General features: G+C 47.6%; 1 protein-coding gene across 2 annotated transcripts in view; it reads left to right on the top strand.

Moving 5' to 3' along the window:
- Positions 1-19,020, top strand: part of PAPPA2 (pappalysin 2) — a 172,939-nt gene that overhangs the window by 64,406 nt on the left and 89,513 nt on the right. For both annotated transcript variants that reach the window (XM_034779976.1, XM_034779977.1), the window contains exons 5-13: positions 485-677; positions 3,254-3,375; positions 6,164-6,656; positions 8,316-8,444; positions 10,066-10,157; positions 10,311-10,504; positions 12,304-12,441; positions 16,474-16,609; positions 17,255-17,471. In XM_034779976.1, the coding sequence (XP_034635867.1) occupies positions 485-677; positions 3,254-3,375; positions 6,164-6,656; positions 8,316-8,444; positions 10,066-10,157; positions 10,311-10,504; positions 12,304-12,441; positions 16,474-16,609; positions 17,255-17,471 (1,714 nt within the window). The remainder of the gene's footprint in view (positions 1-484; positions 678-3,253; positions 3,376-6,163; positions 6,657-8,315; positions 8,445-10,065; positions 10,158-10,310; positions 10,505-12,303; positions 12,442-16,473; positions 16,610-17,254; positions 17,472-19,020) is intronic.

The raw sequence follows: 19,020 nt of genomic DNA on the forward strand, positions 1-19,020 counted from the left end.
GCCACGCAGCGTCACTAGCAGCGATGCCCTCTCTGTCCTTAATGAGGTCTGATGAGAGCCACTGATTTTCATCTGTCCGTTCATTTTTTTAAAAAGAACCTTGTGGTGTGCGCCGAGTCCCCTGTCACGCCCCCACAGCTTCATCCCCATGTGGCTTAACAAGGGTATTTGGCCATCGGCATGCCTCAGGAAAGCAACCTTGTGCTGCGGAAAGGTCTACTCAGGAAAACAAACAGCTGCTGAAATAGTGCCATCTTGTGGCCGACTGGAGAAATAACATGAGAGAAGTCACATAGGACAAGCCATGGGGAATCTCTCTAGCCCAGGGCATTTGTGTTCTTCTCTGGTCTTCCAGGAGAGCCTTAAATGGCTATATTTAGTAATAAATACTGCTAATACTGCTAATGACCACTTATATAATGCCTTTCACACAAGGATCTCAAAACGTTTCACAAACAAGTCCCCTCCTTCCTTTCTCTCTCAGATGATGACTGCACGGACAGTTTTACCCCGAACCAAGTGGCTCGAATGCATTGCTATTTGGATCTGGTGTACCAGCGATGGAGCCAGAGCAGAAAGCCCACTCCGATCCCCATGCCCCCGGTGGTCACTGGGCAGGGCCAAGACTCCCTCACCATGCATTGGCTGCCTCCCATTAGCGGCGTTCTCTATGAAAGGTAAGAGACATTGTCGCTGAAAAGGTCCCATGCTTGGCTGAGCATGCCGGAAAACTGGCGTAAACTAAAACGTGCTGGGGACCAGTTTTGTAGTCCTACCACTGACCTTGGCCTGTAACTGGATTCCTAAACAACTGCCTGTGCTTGCTTCCATTGGGAATTGCTTGTCACGATTTATTTGTCCGTGGTTCCCTAGGAAAAGTCATTTGGCACTGAACCAGGGAATTTCAGAACTTAGTGAAGGTGATGAAGATGAGTTGGCAAAACCCTCAAGCTCTTTGCCAACTGGCAAGCCCTGCCTGTTTTGTGTGTGTGTGTGTGTGTTTGAGTGGGTGGGGAGCGGGCAGCGATTTGTTCAGCTGCCTTGTAGAAATAGAGGAATGAGGCAACATCCCCAGCCCCCCAGTTATGTCCACCAGAATAACACGTCTGGTTACAAGTTTACTACTGTGATGGCAGTGTGTGCTGGGGTGTCAAGCGAGCGTCCTCTGAAAAGCATTCCACTTTTGGGGGGCTCAGGGAGAGTGCCAAAGGGTTGTGTGCCATCAGGAGTCGATGCCAAATGCAACCTGAGAGCGCAATTACTGAATGAAAAATGAGCTTCACTTAGCACTTACTGGATAAACTACTGATTTATGAGGAGGGAATATGGTCTTGTGGTTAACACACAGGACCAGGAGCCAGAAGATTGGGATTTGGATCCCTGCTTTGTGACTTTGGGCACGTCAGTAATATTTTCAGATGTCAGTATCTTAAGTTAGCCCCTTCAGTTCCTAGCTAAGCACCTAACTAAAAGGAGCCTGACTTTCAGGGGTGCTGAACAGCCACATTCATCTGGAATTGTGGGGGCTCATCATTCTGAAGATCAGGCCTCTTTTGTCTGAGTGCTTGACTATGGATTTAGGCACCTAACGTCAGGAACTCAAGTTTGCAGATATTGTCTACGCTAAATGAATATTTAATATTTAAATCCTCTGAGACTCTGAGCTGGGAAGCACTCAAGATGGGCAGCAGGTTATTACTCTGATGTAGAATTTGCGTCATATATATTTTAAAAAATCACGTGGGCCAGAGTCCTAATCATGAAGTCAGTGAAAAGCCAGTGTGGCCAAATTGATAGAACACTGGTCTGGGATTCAGGGGACCTGCCGTCTAGTCCTGGCTCTGCCACTGGCCTGCTGGGTGACCTTGATCAAGTCACTTCCCCTCTCTGTGCCTCAGTTTTCCTATCTGTAAAATGGGAGTAAGGATATTTATGTCCTGTGTAAAGAGCTTTGAGACCTATTGATGAAATGTGTCATATAAGAGCTAGGTATTTATTTATTTATTACTCCCTTTGACTTCAGTGAGCTTTGGAGAGGACTGTATGTAATCTGTCCATTTCTTTATTAATGCCCCGGGAAATGTTTGTATAGACCTGACACTGACAGTAGCTGAGGCTCTGATTCACTAGTCCATCCGTGTTCACCAAAGCACTTAAGTGTGCGCTCATCTTTAGGCATGTGCTTCTTCGGTCCCATTGACTTTAATGGGACTTACGCACATCCTGAAAATTAAGCACGTTTAATTGTTTAGGTGAATAGGGCTTAAATATTGTCTTCATTTGGGGCCTTACAAAGGTTAGCGGCTTGTGAAAGCTGTGAGTTACCATGGTGGTGCAAAGCGGCTATGCCCATAAGCCGTTTGGAAAAGAATAAGAATAATACTTTACACTTCTCTAACAGCTATCAGCTCAAAGCCCTTTGTAAAGGTGGGCAAAGTCTTGCATCCCCCTGAAAGCATTTTACAAATCTGGCCTTTCAAATGCTTTTTAATTCAGAGAAAATCGATTTCTGAGGCTATCCTGGCCAATTACGGAATAATTGCTCATATGCAGTGCTGTTCCTGGCTCCCGAATGGCATATGTCACCCGATGAGGGCACAGACAGGTGTCTGAAGCATCAAATGGGCTTGCATCATTAAAAGAATGGCCCGAGAAGGAAAGCAGAGGCTTATGATTGAAAAATACTGCAGAGCGTTCAAGACTAACTGAATGGAATGTTTTGACATTGTCTTTGGAGCAGGAAATGCTCCCCCAGTCCCTCATTAGCTTAATGCTGGCACTTTAATTAAACATGATCATTTATTTGTATTATGGGGGCACCTAGAGGCCAAAGCTGAGTGCACGGCTCCACTTGTGCCAGGCTCTGTACGTATGCATAATCTGAAGCGCACTCTGGTCCAGACTGCTTGCGGCCTAAATAGTCAAGGCAGACGCAGGAAGGGCTATTCTCCCCATTTTAGAGAGGGGAAACTGAGGCACAGAGAGTTTACTAACCTGTCCGAGATCACACGGGGAATCTGTAGACAAGCTGGGGATCAGCCCAGATCACCAGTATGGCATCTTAACCAGCAGGTTTCCCTTTCCCTCCCCAGCCTATGCCAGAGCTGGCTGTGAGAACAAGCAAGCCAAGCAGCTGGCTCTTGCGGGCTTCCCACATCATGCAGAGATGGGGATCAAGTGAGGAGAGTCCAAGTCTGATCAGAAACTGGGGGGGGAAAGAGTCTTCCTCATTTTCTCTCTCTCTGTTCTGCAGGGACCCCAGCACCCTCTGCGGGGACTGCGCTGAAGATGGTACTTTCAGCCAATACGTGCATGAGGCTTCTTCCCCTCGAGTTTGTGACTCCTCCGGCTACTGGACCCCTGAGGAGGCAGTAGGTAAAGTGCCTTGTCCTCTCTCACTCACGGTGACTGCCGCTTCTCTTAGTGGAGATGAGATCATCTGAGGCCCAATTTTCCATATCGGTCTGATCTATCTAAATTTAAATATGCAAAATCCTCTTGGGAGAAGATTGCATAAGGTAAAGCTCAGCTCCCAGGGAGTGTACCGGAGATACCAGCGACTTCAGGGTGCAGGGAGCTCGTCAGTGTTACTAACAGCTTCCCAGGAGAGTGTTGGAGAGAGAAAAGAGGCACCTGGGAACCTGTTCAGTTGGACTTATGTCACCAAAAGAAAAGCCAGTTTATGGTGCACCCAGTTCTTAGGGTCTGATCCAAAGCTAAGAGGAGCCTTCTTGTGGACGTCCAGGGGCTTTGATCCAGCCCTAGAGAATGGCTTACTCTTCCCAAGGTGTTGGCAACAATCTCATTTCTTGGGTCATTTAGGTCCAGGCAGAACCCTGGAGAACACAGCATAAGGAACAGTCCTTCTTCCCCACCAACCGGATGGACGGGATGAACTGATAGGTGTATCCAGTTTCAAGTGTTTATGAGCCAGTTTAAATAGCACCCTATGGCAGATTATCTTGCCCCAGGCCTTGCCTTCCAGACAAGTTACAACATGAATCACACTGGTATGCATGTGCCCCTGGCATAGGAAAGAGCCAAGGTTTTCATAGTGTCACTGGAAACTTCACTTCGAGACTGGAGCGGGGTGGAAACATCTCTCTCAATCAAAGAAAGTGACAAAATGAGGGAAAAAAAAGGTTTGTGCCAATTTGGTTAAACAGCAGAACATTTGGAGCTGTCAGCTTCAGCATTTCCCAGGCTGTCAGATGGCCGTGTCGTCCCTTACAGATCAGAACTGGCTTTTCCCCTTAGCAGACGCTAAACTTTTCTCCACACCAGTGTGCAGTTTTCACCAGCATGTGTCAGCTGGGGTGAGCGAGAGAGGCACTTCTGCACAACGTGGAGGATTTCATGGGGACACGAGTCCAGGCCTTGGATGGGCATTAAATAGGACAACCGTTTGTGGCCTTGGGGAAAATTGAGCATTTCCAGCAGAGTCCGTGAACTTGAAACTGGTTCTTACGCTTCTCTTTCCATGGCTCAGAGCACATCCGTGTTGGTTTCCCTTGCTGACTGCATAGGGCTCAATCCTGAGCAAGCTTTGCTGCCGCTGATGGGGTGGAGGCAAAGGTGGCCCTCGGCCCAGTCCACTCCTGGGCTGAGATGGGCCCCGATGAACAGGACTTACACTAAGTGGAGTGGTCCCCTAGTGACTATTCTGCTGGCTTGGGATCACCAGTGTACCATGCCCTCTCCTGCCCTTGGCCCACCCCAGAATGCCCCTAATGCTTTACCCCACTCCCTGTGACAGAAGAACCTCTAGCTGCCCCTATAGAAATGCATCAAGTTCCTTTTGTGCTGCTTAGCCTGGGGGAATGATCTAGTCCCCAACCCCTTCAGCCTGGGGACGTTTGGAGATCAAATAAGGATTCAGAGGCAAACTTGGCAGCATGGGCCCATCTGTACTGATGACACTCAGAGCCAGCCAGGTGCGCTCCCCTGCTCCTCCTTGCTCGAACGCACTCACCTAACAAGGCCACGAGCCCTGCATTGGGATCTGCCTGAAAACTAGTTTCCTTAACTTCTCCTCTGTCAGTTTGTGCCTAAGAATGGGAGGGATGGTCAGAACGAACCCTAGCACTAATACAGGGTGAGAGGTGCCGGCAATGAACTCATGCTAATTTCTCTCCATCTCAGGTGTATAGTTAGTGTGCCAGTGGGACTGAGACCAATCACAGAATCCTGCTTAGTTCAGTCCATGTCTGTGTGTGTCCAGGCATGTGTGAGTTTGTGTGTGTGTGTCTGTTTGTGCAGGTATACCTGTGTTTCTGACAAAATGCACGCATGTGTCTGCAGGTGTTCCTGTGGATACACAGGCATATAGAGTGTGTCTGTGCCTGAGTCATTGTACAGTTCTGTGCAAAGGGGGGATGTTTGCACCGACCTGTTTGATAAGATTGGGGGAGGGGGTCCTGTCTTGTGAGAATTTCTGAGATTTTGAACATTTTTCCCCTCCCAGATCAGAACAAAAAGTCAAAATCTCGAACATTTTTCTGAACCGATAAACTGAAACATATTCTGGTTTGGGATGATTTCAAAACATTTAGATTTGGACTTTTTTTTCATTTTTGAAACATTTTTTAGTATAAATGAAGTTAAATTTTGAAACAAAAAAAAGCTGTTTTGATCTGAAAAACTGAAATGTTTTATTTAGCCAATGGAGAAGTGACCCATTTCGACAATGTCAAAACTCTTTTTCAACTTTTTATCGGTCACACAATTCATGGAGACTGGCCCTTCCCACAAAACCATTGGTTTTGGTTTCAACAAATCAGCCAAAAACATTTTGTTGAAAAATTCCTAGATACGCATGTTCAAGCCTGTGTATGTCTGTACGTGTCGTGTGGGTACGTATGTTTGTTTCTTCATGCTGTTAGGGATCTGAGGATTTATGCATGGAAACACTAGTGTGTTTGATATCTTTATGCTCTGAGACATTTGAGCACACACTGTATGTTGGTGCCTACATGTGGATGTGTGCATATGATGGCATCGTTGTATGCACATGTGCGTATGTATCTGTGTTTATATGTGCATACATGGGGGGGTGTTCACCTCAATGTGTGTGCATGTATGTACAGACGATCATATATCTCTGTTTGCTACTGAAATGAACTGCCTTGGTCCTTATAGGGATCTATATTCTCCCCTTGTCTAGGCCCCCCGGATGTGGATCAACCCTGTGAGCCCAGCCTGCAGGCCTGGAGCCCAGAGCTCCACCTGTACCACATGAACATGACTGTTCCTTGCCCCCAGCCGCATGGTTGTATCCTGGAGCTGCATTTCCTGCATCCCGTGTACCCGGAGTCTCTCGTGCTGTGGACCACCTACCTCTCCACAGACTCACCCAAGGCCTTGTCTGACATTGAAATCCTAACAGAGCATGGGGAGTCTGTCCACCTGGGCCCCCTGGACACTTTCTGTGACACCCCCCTCACCGTTAGGCTCAATGTCAACAGGAAGGTGTCTGGGGTAAAGGTCTACACCTTTGATGAGCGGATGGAGATAGATGCAGCTCTCTTAACCTCCATGCCCCAGAGCCCCCTCTGCTCCAGCTGTAAGCCTGTGCGCTACAGGATCCTGCGGGACCCCCCGTTTGCTAGCGGCTCGCCCATAAAGGGGTTGCACATGCACCGAAAGTTCACCGACACGTGAGTAGCAATATAGGCCCACCAAAGGCCAGGAGTGGTTGTGGTGCTGTTCTAGTTCTCCTTGCTTTTCTGGCTTCTGCATTTGGATTCATTGATGTTTTTAGAACTCAGCCTCTCTGTGGGGAGCAGTGCCATGAATGCCCAGCCTCAGAGTTTGCCCAAAACATCCCATTGCATATGACAGTTCCATGACACTAGCATGATACTCACCAGGAAGCTGGATCCCACTAGAGAGAACTCTTTAACTTTGACACATTTCCCCGTCCGTGGGACCAGGGTAATGATTGTTCAAGTCATATAGGGTAGGGGATAATTTCATGTAATGGTCCACCTAGAGGGAAAAGTGGCAGGCTCCTCTGATTACTTGCCACAGATCCTCTTTCTGTAGCCTCAGCTCACGGCAATTGTAGAATTGGGGGGAACCTACCTGTGCTTTTGGCTTTGTGTGTGTACCACAATGCAATACATTCTATTGGCATGGATATATTGGCACCCTGAATGTTTTATTCATATAGAGATGGGCCATAACCATAACCTCAGATCCAAATACCCCCAGACTTTGGGGACATGGGAAATTGGAATCTAGATTGGAATTTGCCAAATTATCCCTGTCTGCTTCCCTGGTTAATTTACATGTTAGTTTCAAACACCCTGAACTTTGAGGGGGTTCAAAGCCCAGATCTGGATTCAGATCTGAACCATGTGGCTTCTTTCCTCTATCCATCCATGCCCAGGCCAAGCCAGGCAAGTTTTATTGAGGTTCTGAGTCCCATCTCTCCCACTCCTTGCCTCTCTTTTTCCCCTCTATCCCTCACACACACCAGCTTATCCTTCTTTCCCTTGTAAAAGCCAGGATCCTGTGTTCAGAGCATCATTAGACACTGGGTACACATTTCAGAAACTACTTAGGATCCTAAGTCACGTTATCAAAGTGACTTAGCCTAATTCTCATTGAAAGTCAATGTGAATTAGGTGCTCTGGAAAATGGTACCTGTTAACTCTTCTGCACATTCTGTATCGTATTCCTAGGGTGTGGCAGCCATGACTGTGAAGCTTGCTTTAGTAGCCTCCATCTTTTGTTTTTTAATTTTCTTCCCCCCAGTCTCTTTCTTTAAGGTCCCACAAAGGGAATGGTGGGTATAATAGCCCATGTCTCCATTATTTTGCCCACCATATCTGACACTTTAGTTTTTATTTATTAATTTCCAGTTCCACATTTTCTGTTTTTACCAAGCATGATTTCAACATGGTGCTTGAATTATATCAACGTGGCCTTTTTTGTTTGGACTAATTTAGTCCCTCTGGTTCTCTTGCACCTGCTTACAACACTCACTACTGAAAGCAACTTGACCTATTTTTCATTAACGTTTGTTATTATAGATCATTGTATTACTTAATAAACTGACATACTCTTTACATCTGAGCTACAATTGGGGTAAATTCCTCAGCCAATTATTGCAACACTTCCAACCTAGCAGGGCAGCATCCACAGGACCGTTAACTTTCCATTCTGCTTAGGTACAACACACATGCTTTTTATAACCTATAGCATCCCCTTTGCCTCTAATGAATCCACTGCAAATGGCCACATACAGACGGATGTTTCCCATGTGATATTTGTTCTCTCCTAGTTTGTTTCATTCCTCTGTGTTTCTGCAGGGATGTCACACCGGGCCAGTTGTACCGCTACCAGGTGCAGGCCATGGCTGGGGCAGCTGTGGGAGAACCGTCTCCATCTTTGATCCATACCCACGGCTCTCCCTATTGTGGAGACGGAAAAGTGACCATGTAAGTGCTGAATTCTACACACATTTGGGAGATGTTTTTAAAGCCATTTGGTCTAGTAGGGTAGATCCAAAGGTAAATAGAAGACCTGATCCTTCACTCCATGACACCGGATTTATGCCAGCATAACTCCACTCCAGTCAGTGGTGCCAAACCATTGCAAAAGAATGAAGGCTCAAACCCAAAGTGTTTTGCAAAATCTAATGCTTCTTAGAAGGTAAAGATGGGCCTTGCGAGGTGCGGAGTTTGGATCTGGATTCTGATCTGAACTTCCCCAAAGTCAGTGGGTGCTTGGTCCAATGCTTAGGCCAGAACCAATCTCTATAAAGTGTCATAGATTTTTAAACCCCCAAAGGAGCATTCTGATCATCTAGTCTGGCCTCCTGCATAGTGCAGGCCAGAGAACTTCACCCAATGATTCTGCATTGTGCCCAGTAACTTGTGGCTCCCTGATAGAGCATATACTGATTTAAAGACCCCAAAAGATGGGAAATTTACAGCATCCTCTGGTAAACTGGTCTAATTGTTAACTTCTCTGGTAAAAATTTGTGTCATGTTTCCAGTTTGAATTTTTCTGACTTCAACTTGATTGTTTTCCAGTGAAAACAGCTTTGTAAATTGTTAGCTTCCCCTTGCAGTGTTGTGAAACCCAATGCAAAGTGATTGTGCTAAGTGCATGAGACCCAACAGGGGAAACTGGCTAAAAGGGCCAGATCCTCAGCTGGTGTAATTCAGCATAGCTCCATTGACTTCATTGCTGATTTACTACAGTTAAGGGTCTGGGCTTCTGGAGAGTGAATGACCACTTTAGTTCCACTGTCCAAGCTGAGTGAAGTTGAAAAAACTGAACAAGCAGCGTAAATGCGAGGCAAGTAGTAGAGATTTGTGATATGCTTTTAACGTGACTGATCTAAAGGGTGGTTGGGAACACAGCTTAGGAAGTCTTGTTTAGTAAACAATTTTAAACCGTTGGGAAATAACATTGAGTCAAAGTCAAGAGGGTGGAGAGACAAGATTGATTTTCACATTGTGCATCTTTGTGTATGAAGAGTGTGTGTGAAGCAAAATTGCTTGAATATTTGAAGTTTTAAGTGTGAAGGTGTGTGTGTGCGCATGCGTGCCTCTGTGTGTGGGGGTGCACATGAGAATAAACCTGAATTCACTTAAGCATGCAATTTTTTGCTTGTGGTTTTCTCATTAAATGTAGCACGTGGCTATTGCTTTTCCCTCCTCAGTCACTAAACTCATCCCTGTCTCTTACCCCACCTTGACTTGTCCAACACCCAGTGGAAAAACTGTCCATTCTTCACATCTGACATCACTGGCAGCTCTTCTCCTCTGACACAGGCTTGGTAGTTGCACTTGCTCCCACCCTGAGTTCTCCAGGGAAGATGGTGGTGGGGTGGGGCCTCTTTTCTCCCACTCTGGCTTTCCCAACTCCTTCCTCCCCTAACAAGAGTCAGACTCTTCTCTCCCTCCTTGTAGCTGGCATCCCATGATTCCTCCAGTGAAATCTGACTTGAGGGTTGTCCTTAAACATGGGGTCCTGACCCTTATGGAGCTGAAAAGCTCGAAGGGCAGCTAGTCCAGAGGGCGTTAACATTTCTTACTGATGGTCTCTTAGGAGCTTGGAAGAGGAGTGCGATGATGGAGACCTGTTAGATGGAGATGGCTGCTCTGGGAAGTGTAAAAGGGAAAAAGGCTTCAATTGTGTTGGTAAGTCATGTGCTGAGTCAGCCCATTCCTTCTCTCCTTGGCCACCCCCTTTTTGGGCTGCTATGGCCACCCGAGGGAAGGGTATAGTTTTTTCTCCTGCCCCCAGCAGAAGCATTGTAGACACTAACCTTCTAGTCTTTGGCCTCTCTGCAGGAGAGCCGAGCCTGTGTTATGTTCATGAGGGGGATGGAGTGTGTGAGCCCTTCGAGAGGAGAAGCAACATCCAGGACTGTGGCCTCTACACTCCCAAAGGGTACATGGATCAGTGGGCAGCACAGGCCTACACCTCCCACCAGGACAAGAAGTCATGTCCTGTTTCCATGGTGACCGGAGAGCCCGTTGTGAAGGTGAGGCTAGGCATTTCCTTGTACCGGGGGAGTCCCAAACCTGATGTGATCTCCACAGTGTCCTTGCCTTTCCTGTTTCTCCTGATGGAGCACCTATTCATAAAGGCCTATGCGACTCAGTCCTCCCAGCAGAGCAGCTTTCACGCATTGGGCAGCTTAAAATCAGCAATATAAACTGGAAAAGAAAATCCAGACAACAATCCTGGCATTGCCATGACGTGTTAAGCTTTGCTTTCCATCGCACTGCATGCATGCTTATAGGATCAGGGTATGAAAGGATATATGCCCACCACTTAGTGTCTGAAGCAAAGCCCCTTGAAGTTAGTGGGCATCTTTCCACTGACTTCAGTGGGCTGTGGATCAGGGCTGAACGGCCTGGAAGAAACTTTTCCCATAGGCGTGTTTGTGCATACTTCTAATTTCATCTTCATCTGAAACATTTGGTGCAGGTCTTTGAGACAGGATGCTGGCCTAGATGGACCTGGTGTGGTCTGGAAGTTCCTATAGCTCTGTGCTCCATCCTCTTAAATAATATATCATCTTAGTTTGTAAAGTAAGCTCGTTGAGACATGGTCCCTCTCTGCATATACCATTGCTCTGAAGAGAGGCAGTGTGGCCCAGTGGATGGTGAAGTGGACTGGGATTCTGGAGACTTAGGTTCTGTTCTTACCTCATCTGTTGGGTACCTTGGGCAAGTCACTTCACAGTTCTATGCCTCAGTTTCTTCATCAATAAAATTAATGACACTGATGTACTTTGTGATCAACTGGTGAGAAATGCTATAGAAGAGCCAGGAGTTATTATTACATCTGTCTGTACAGTGCTTTGTACCTTTTTGGTGCAATAATTGTCATCAACCCAATAAGGAATTGAGATAAATTTACAATATCATATCAATATTTTGTACAAAGACGCTAAGAAAGCGGAACAGGGAGCGTGGAGAAAAGTGCAAATATTGTAGCCACTTGTGTGTGCTCTTTTCTGGCCAGTCCTGGTACAGTGGACAGTCTTAAGACCCCATGTCCCTTGTTCCAGAGGAATCAAGATTTCAAGGGCCAGGTTCTCATCTGGTGTAAAACTGTGTGGGTCCACAGGACTATACTGATTTATGCCAGTTTAGGATCTGACCCTGTATATTGTTTATTCGGAACGTTTTTTCTTCTAGATTATTGAGCCAGAGTCTCAGCTGTTGTAAGTTGGGGTCCCTGTGCTGAAATCAGTGGATTTGTGCTGATTTACACCGATGATCTAGCCCAGGGATCGGCAACCTTTGGCACGCGGCTCGCCAGGGTACGCACCCTGTTTGTCCGGGCCAGGCCGGTTTGTTTACTTGCCGCGTCCGCAGGTTCAGCCGATCACAGCTCCCAGTGGCCACGGTTCTTCGCTCCAGGCCAATGGGGGCTGCGGGAAGCTGCGCGGGCCGAGGGATGTGCTGGCCGCTGCTTCCTGCAGCCCCCATTGGCCTGGAGCGGTGTGGGAGCCACGATCGGCCGAACCTGCAGATGCAGCAGGTAAACAAACCGGCCCGGCTCACCAGGGTGCTTACTCTGGCGAGCCACGTGCCAAAGGTTGCCGATCCCTGATCTAGCCCATAGGCTTTCCCTCAATCCCACAGGTACCCTGAAATATTCTTTATTCAAGCAGGTGACTTCAGTCGCCCCTCCCCTTCTGCTCTGGTTAACGCTGTGGTGCCTCTTTCCTGGTGGGCATGTAGGAGGCTGGTAGTTCTCTCCCTTCCTTTCCCTCCATGCCCAATGCTGCTGCTGCTGCTGCTGGGATTGAAAATCTCTCCTTTCCAGGTGTGCAGATCCCACCTTCAAGATATGCCAGAGCATCATTCCCTCGCTGCTTGGTTCCCCTGCACCGCCAGCCGCGACAATGCTCAGGTTGCTCATGGGGAGAAAACACCCTTGGATGATGAGAGAGTTTGGCTCAAAGTAAGTGTCATTGGGCACCTGGGCTTAATAGGGAGGATACTTTGTAGGAGTTGGGGAAGGCTTTCCTATCCTTGTCCCACACTTTCAGGGATAAAGGCCAATTCTTTCCCTTCCTCCTGTCCTGGAGTAATGAAGAGCTCTCTCTCAGCTGGGTCACAAACTCATCAGCTACAGCCAGGCGTTCTACAGATGAGTTGTAGCAACTGAAAGCCAGTGACTGGCACATGTATCACTTGTTTCATCCCCTTTAGTATATGAGTCTGTGGCAGCAATCCATCCTGGAAGCTGCCAGCACATGGATCACTGCAACAAGGGAGACAGAACCCTACAACAGTGTTCTGTAAATGAAAAAGCCATTGCTAGGCAAATACAGTAATTCCTTGCTTAACACTGTAGTTATGTTCCTGAAAAATGCTACATTAAGCAAAACAATGTTAAGCTAATCCAATTTCCCCATAAGAATTAATGTAAATGGGGTGGTTAGGTTCCAGGGAAATTTTTTTCACCAGACAAAAGACTATATTTTTTTATTTTTATATATATATATATATATATATATACATACATACATACATACATACATACATACATACACACAGTATAAGTTTTAAACAAACAATTTAATACTGTACATAGCAATGATGATTGTGAAGCTTGGTTGAGGTGGTGGAGTCAGAGGGTGGAAGAGGGTGGGATATTTCCCAGGGAATGCCTTACTGCTGAATGATGAACTAGCACTCGGCTGAGCCTTCAAGGGTTAACACATTGTTGTAGCCTCACACTCTACAAGGCAGCACGAATGCAGGGAGGGGAGACAGCATGGCAGAGAGAGACCGAGACACACACCGTGTGTGTGTGTGAGAGAGAGAGAGAGAGACGCGCATTGCCTCTTTAAGTTCTGTGACCCCACTCTAAGTACATTGCCTTTTTAAGTAGATTAGCAAATTGAGACAGCAGCTGCTGCCAGCAAGCTTCCTGAGTCCTGTCGTGTGTGTCCCCGCCCCCATGGAGATAAGGTACCGAAGTGGGGTGGGGGGAGCGGGACATCATGACATTATCACCCTTCTTCCCCCCACCTTTGCACAGCAGGCAGGAGGCTCCCTGGAGCAGCTCCAAGGCAGAGGGCAGGAGCAGCACCTGGCAGTGCGGGGAGGGACATCTGAACTGCCTGGCAATTGATAGCCTGCTGGGAGGCTGCCACACAGGAAACTTAGGGGAGCGCGGAGCTGATGGGGGGCTGCCGGTCCACCCTGGTTCCACCAGCTAGCTGCAACGGGCTGCTCTTTCTGCAAGCAGTGGACAAAGCAGGCAGCTGCCAAACAACGTCATAAGGGAACATTGTGCAACTTTAAACGAGCATGTTCTCTAATTGATGAGCAACATAACAACGTTAACTGGGACGACTTTAAGTGAGGAGTTACTGAACCAAGAGGGGTTATTTGAGATTTTACTGTTAGTCTTCAAGGGCACCTTCAGCATCGCCCTTCCTCCAGTGCAGAGTGGGCGCAAACTGCTGCCATTCTGCTTTAGCTCAGTTATCACACAGGTTGCACTGGTGTAAATGACTGTACAAGGGGCAGTGTGGCCCCAAGGCCTTAGGGCCCGTCTCTTCTGGGAAGTGAGAAGGCTGGCCTGGAATTCCTGACCATGCCCACAGACATGTTAGAGAGGGTGGGAGTCAGGGCCTTTCTGACCTGGCATCTGAGACTCTGTTCCACAACTGCATTGGCCTCAACTCCACCAGGGAGAGTAAAACCTGGGTTTCAGTCACATAAGGAGGACTTGAGTAGAAGAGACACAGGGAACTGATACATCCATTAGGGAGATGCAGTTCATACAGTGCTGATTTTCTGATTGTAACCACAGTTTCATTTTATGTGGCTGCTGCCTTCTATTATTGGGAGGTTGTTATTTGTCTTTGCTCTTTCCGTACAGTTTATATGGGGCATGTTGCCCTGTTTAGTCCTAGATTGTCTATAATTACCTTTTGTTAAGGCACTTGGAAGACTTAATGCATCATTAATTATTGGTCAATAAACAGTGTTGTTATCTTTCTGTCTCTAATACCCCTGTATACCTAACGTCCTATGCCTCTACAGAGAATTCTACCTACATAGCCTTCATTCTCTTCTGTCTCTATCTCTTGGACCTTCCCTCTGGGTTCCCTACTGTGCTTATGCCAGGGCAAATGCCCTCCATTTCTTCCTTTACTCACAAGAAAGAGGAAAGCCCCCTCTTTGTGCTGCCATGATGGAGCTCACTTTCCACTTTTCACCGGGATTAACTCATATTCCAGTGGATTGGAACTTGTGGTCAGATGTTTATATGAAAGACTTTCATTACTGGCTCCACACGCTCATTTTAGGTGTGCTATTATTTTCCACCCATAAAATGATTTATGGGCTAGTAATAAATATGCCTATGTTCTTTCTCTTTTATAGTGTTTGCCTGATTGCTAACAGATTGGTCTGGGAAGCAGGTTTCTTATTGACACATGTGTATGAAAAAACACTCTCCCATACAATTATAGCTGTTTACACACACATCTCAATAACACGTGCATACACCTCCACTTACAGGACTATTTTAATGCTCCATGTCACATGCTTTAAATGAGCAATCACCTTGCTCATTAGGTACAGGATTCCAGTTGTATGGATTGAAACATTTTCAACAGGTGGCATTAAAGAGCAAAGAAATCATTGTGCCCCTATATGAAGGCACAGACGTAAGTGGGTGTGGCCATCTGCTGAAGAATGCAAATATCTGTGCAACATAACTAGCCTCCCATAGTGCACCTCAGCATATCTGGTATACTTGCAGATTTGAGTTATTCTGATTTATGGAGGAGCACTTTCCAGTGGCAGTGCTTTGTTCTCTATTTCCTACACATCAGATTCAGGGAAGATTTGGAGTCATGTCAGAATGTAACAAGCAGGAAATTAAGCAAAAGAAAAAAAATTAAAATATAGCCAACTGCAGCTCAATTCATAATAAGAAAAAGGAAGCACATGCAGGGAATATTTTGTGAGATAAGCCAGATACGGGAGTTCTAACTTAGAAATAGATTTTGCCAAGTGCCTGCACAGGGGAGCAGTGGGGAGGGATGGAATAAGGAGCTTCCCCCAAATTGGCACAAGCTGAGGATCTGGCCCTCACAAGTTAGGTTGGGATGAGCGCTCGATATTGAGGTGCTTGTCCAAACCACCCAAGCTTCTTGGGTGTGCAGAACTGGAACTCTCCATGGTAATGTGCTTCCTGCTTTGGAGCAGGCTGTGGTGCTGACGGGATTGACCTTTATGGTGTCTCAGGGCTTCCAGTCCTGGACATGAGGTGGAAATGCAACAAGCGTGAAATAATAATGGGAGGAAAATGTTACTGGGAAATTGCCCAGCCTCAGTGATGGTTGAGTGGGAATTTGGGGCAAAAGTGCAAAAAGATATTTCCTCCGTCTTGCTTTGCCCCACGGCTGTGCCAGCTCTTTGTGGGCCCCAGTGAGTGGCTGCAAAGCTGAAATGCTTGTCCCACCCTCTGATTACTGTATCCCTGCTCACTGTCCTGAGCTCCCTGGGGGGCTCCTGGGCTATTCCTCGTTATGAGGTAACGCTAGGGTGACCAGGTGTCTGGTTTTCGACCCAAGCCGGAGCCCTCATTCCCTCCTGCACCCCAGCCCCCTGAGTCAGCCTGATGAAAATGAGAGAGTGAGTGAGGGTGGGGAGAGCGAGCAACGGGGGGAAGGGTGATGGAGTAAGTGGGGATGGGGCCTCAGAGGAGGGGCAGGGCTCAGAGAAGGGGAGAAGCAGGGGGCGGAGCAAGGGTGTTCGGTTTTGTGCGAGTAGAAAGTTGGCAACCCTAGGCAATGCTCAATACACACGAGCCCACTTCAGTCATGGAGGGCCATCACACATTTGTTTATTTGTCTGATCAATAGCATTGCTTCTAAAATGCAAAGCCCTATCCCGTGTAGCTCTGTCTGCTTTGCTGTAATCCCCCACCCTAATGTCCCCTCTGGCTTTGTACCCTCGTGCACAGGTGTGTTTCGACAGACCCGGACTGGCCACCTCAGTATTTATTTTCCTGGCCTCTGATGGCATTGCCCTGAGCGACCAGCACAAGCCGACTGTGACCGTCCAGCTGGGGGATGAGAGGAGGCACAACCACTCTCTGGGTGAGTGCACTCAGAGCTGACATGAGGAGGGGAGCTCCCTTTTCCCTTCTCCTCCTCTGCTCCCTCGGCACCTGAGTCCCTCTCTGCTTCGCCCTGGGCTTTCCATTGCAGGGAGCAAGCAGTCTAGCAGAGTCTGAGGAAGCCCCTGAGCAGCTAAGGCAGGGCTGTGTCAGACAGCTCCTAGCAAACAGCCCAAATTGTTATGGCCTCTTTGGCTCAACCGGAGTTCAGTGGGAGCTGGGAGATCTCAACACCTCTCTTGCAGTATCCTCCTTGAGCTCCTTCCTGCCTCTTTTGTTGGCTGAGACGGTCTGTGCCTCATGGCAGACCAGGATGAAGGAGGCTGTGGTACCCTCTCTCTGGTGGAATCCTCTCTGCATCCCGTTTCTCTCAGCACTGGCGCTCCCTCTCCTGCTTTCTTGACCCTAGTCTAGTTGCTGGTTGGCCCGAAGCAGAAGGATTTGCCTTTGCCTTGGACGTGTCCTGTCTGATTTCCTTGCTGGGAAGGAATCCCTTGCAGGTTGCTTAGTGGAAAAGGCAGACCACAGGAGTAGCATCTGAGCTGTGGAATAACCCCAGGCAAGCTAAACAATCCTAGAGTTGGGCTAATGGCTTCTCTCTCTCTTGTTACTTCATCCCCCTTAGGGACGCATGAGCTGTCATGTCAGCGGAACCCATTGGTCATCAACGTGACCCACAGCCAGGATTTCCTTTTCCACCGGATCACCTCGGTGCTGCTCAATTTCTCCTCCCCGCTAGTGGGCGTCTCAGCCGTGGCCTTGCGAACTTCCTCCCTCCTCAGCTCTTCTGCGCTGAACACCTGCCTCCTGGAACACGAGGGACATGGCCTCCAGAGACACAGGTACCACATCGCCTTGGATTCTTCTGTGTTGCTGCTGGGCGAGAGCCATCACTCTGCTGGCTTTGGGTCTGTCACTCCTGCAGAAGGTGACATCCAGCTTAGAGCATAACTCCTAAGGGCTCAGCCAGAGGGAGACATCCTTTCGCTCAACTAGAGCTGCTACCTCCTTGTTTCAGGACAAACACTGTAGGTATAACTAGACTTCGAGCTGGAGCTGTGAATTCCAGCTTGAGAAGCCAGACCTGATCTGGCTCTGATTTTCAGAGCGCTAAAAATAGAGAATAGTTTTGGTGGCACAAGGGGCGTGAAGGATGAGCCACTCCAGGTGCATGCCAGCTGTTTCAGACAGGGCAGCTAGTCCTCCTGCTACTCATGGTGCCAAGGCTATTCTCGATCAGAGCTAGAGCAGGCGTGTCTCCTCAAACGGAGATTTACATCTCCAACTTCAAGTGTGGACATAGAGTGTAAGGAGCAATCCGGGGTTGGTAGCTCTTTCCCATCTCTAATTTCTGCTTCTATCGCAGTAAAGAGTCGTGGCTGGAGTAGAATATAAGGGGCCCATGCAGCCACCAGATGAAGGGCAGTGCAAGTGGGTGAAGTCCACACTAGGTTTGGACATCAGCTGGAAATCACTGCAGTTCCTGCACCCAGCCTACCCCCCTGCCCTTCTCCCTCTGCTGCTAAAACAATAGACATTCTCTCTGGAGTTAGCACTATACTTTTAACTTGGACCCCTGTCCCTCTATACATGTATGCACACACGCCCCATCACCCTTTCTGCTCAAATTGTTCAGCGTTGCACTCAGACAAAAGGTATCAAGGTTTGATTCACTATCTGATTGCAAGAAAAAATAGTTAGGAAAATAGTTCAGTTTGGTGTGTGTGTGTGTTTGTGTGTGTGTGTGTGAGAGAGAGAGAGAGAGAGAGAGATACAGAATCTCAGTGTTAAAAGAATGTCAGTAGGATTAAGTGAGACGATGCTAATATTAAGGTCCCCTGAGTAGCCCTGATTCAGCCCCTTGTTGCGTAGCATTATGATACAGTCTTTAATTACAAAAACAACGAGGAGTCCTTGTGGCACCTTAGAGACTAACAAATTTATTTGGGCATAAGCTTTCGTGGGCTATAACCCACTTCATCAGCTTTCATGGGCTATAACCCACTTCATCAAAATACAGTAGGCAAGTATAAATACACAGCACATGAAAAGATGGGAGTTGCCTTACCGAGTGGTGGGTCAGTGCTAATTAGGCCAATTCAATAAGGGTGAATGTGGCCCATTCTCAACAGTTGACAAGAAGCGGTGAATATTAACAGAGGGAAAATTATTTTTTGTAGTGACCCAGCCACTTCCCGTCTTTATTCAGGCCAATTTGATGTCTGATTTGTGTCCATTTATTTGTTTGTGTAGATACTGTCCGGTTTGTCCAATGTACATGGCAGAGGGGTATTGCTGGCACATGATGGCATATATCACACTGGTAGATGTGCAGGTGAATGAGCCCCTGATGGTGTGGCTGATGTAGTCAGGTCCAATGATGATGTCCCT

Source organism: Trachemys scripta, chromosome 8 (genome assembly GCF_013100865.1).
Source record: "Trachemys scripta elegans isolate TJP31775 chromosome 8, CAS_Tse_1.0, whole genome shotgun sequence".
NCBI lineage: Eukaryota > Metazoa > Chordata > Testudines > Emydidae > Trachemys > Trachemys scripta.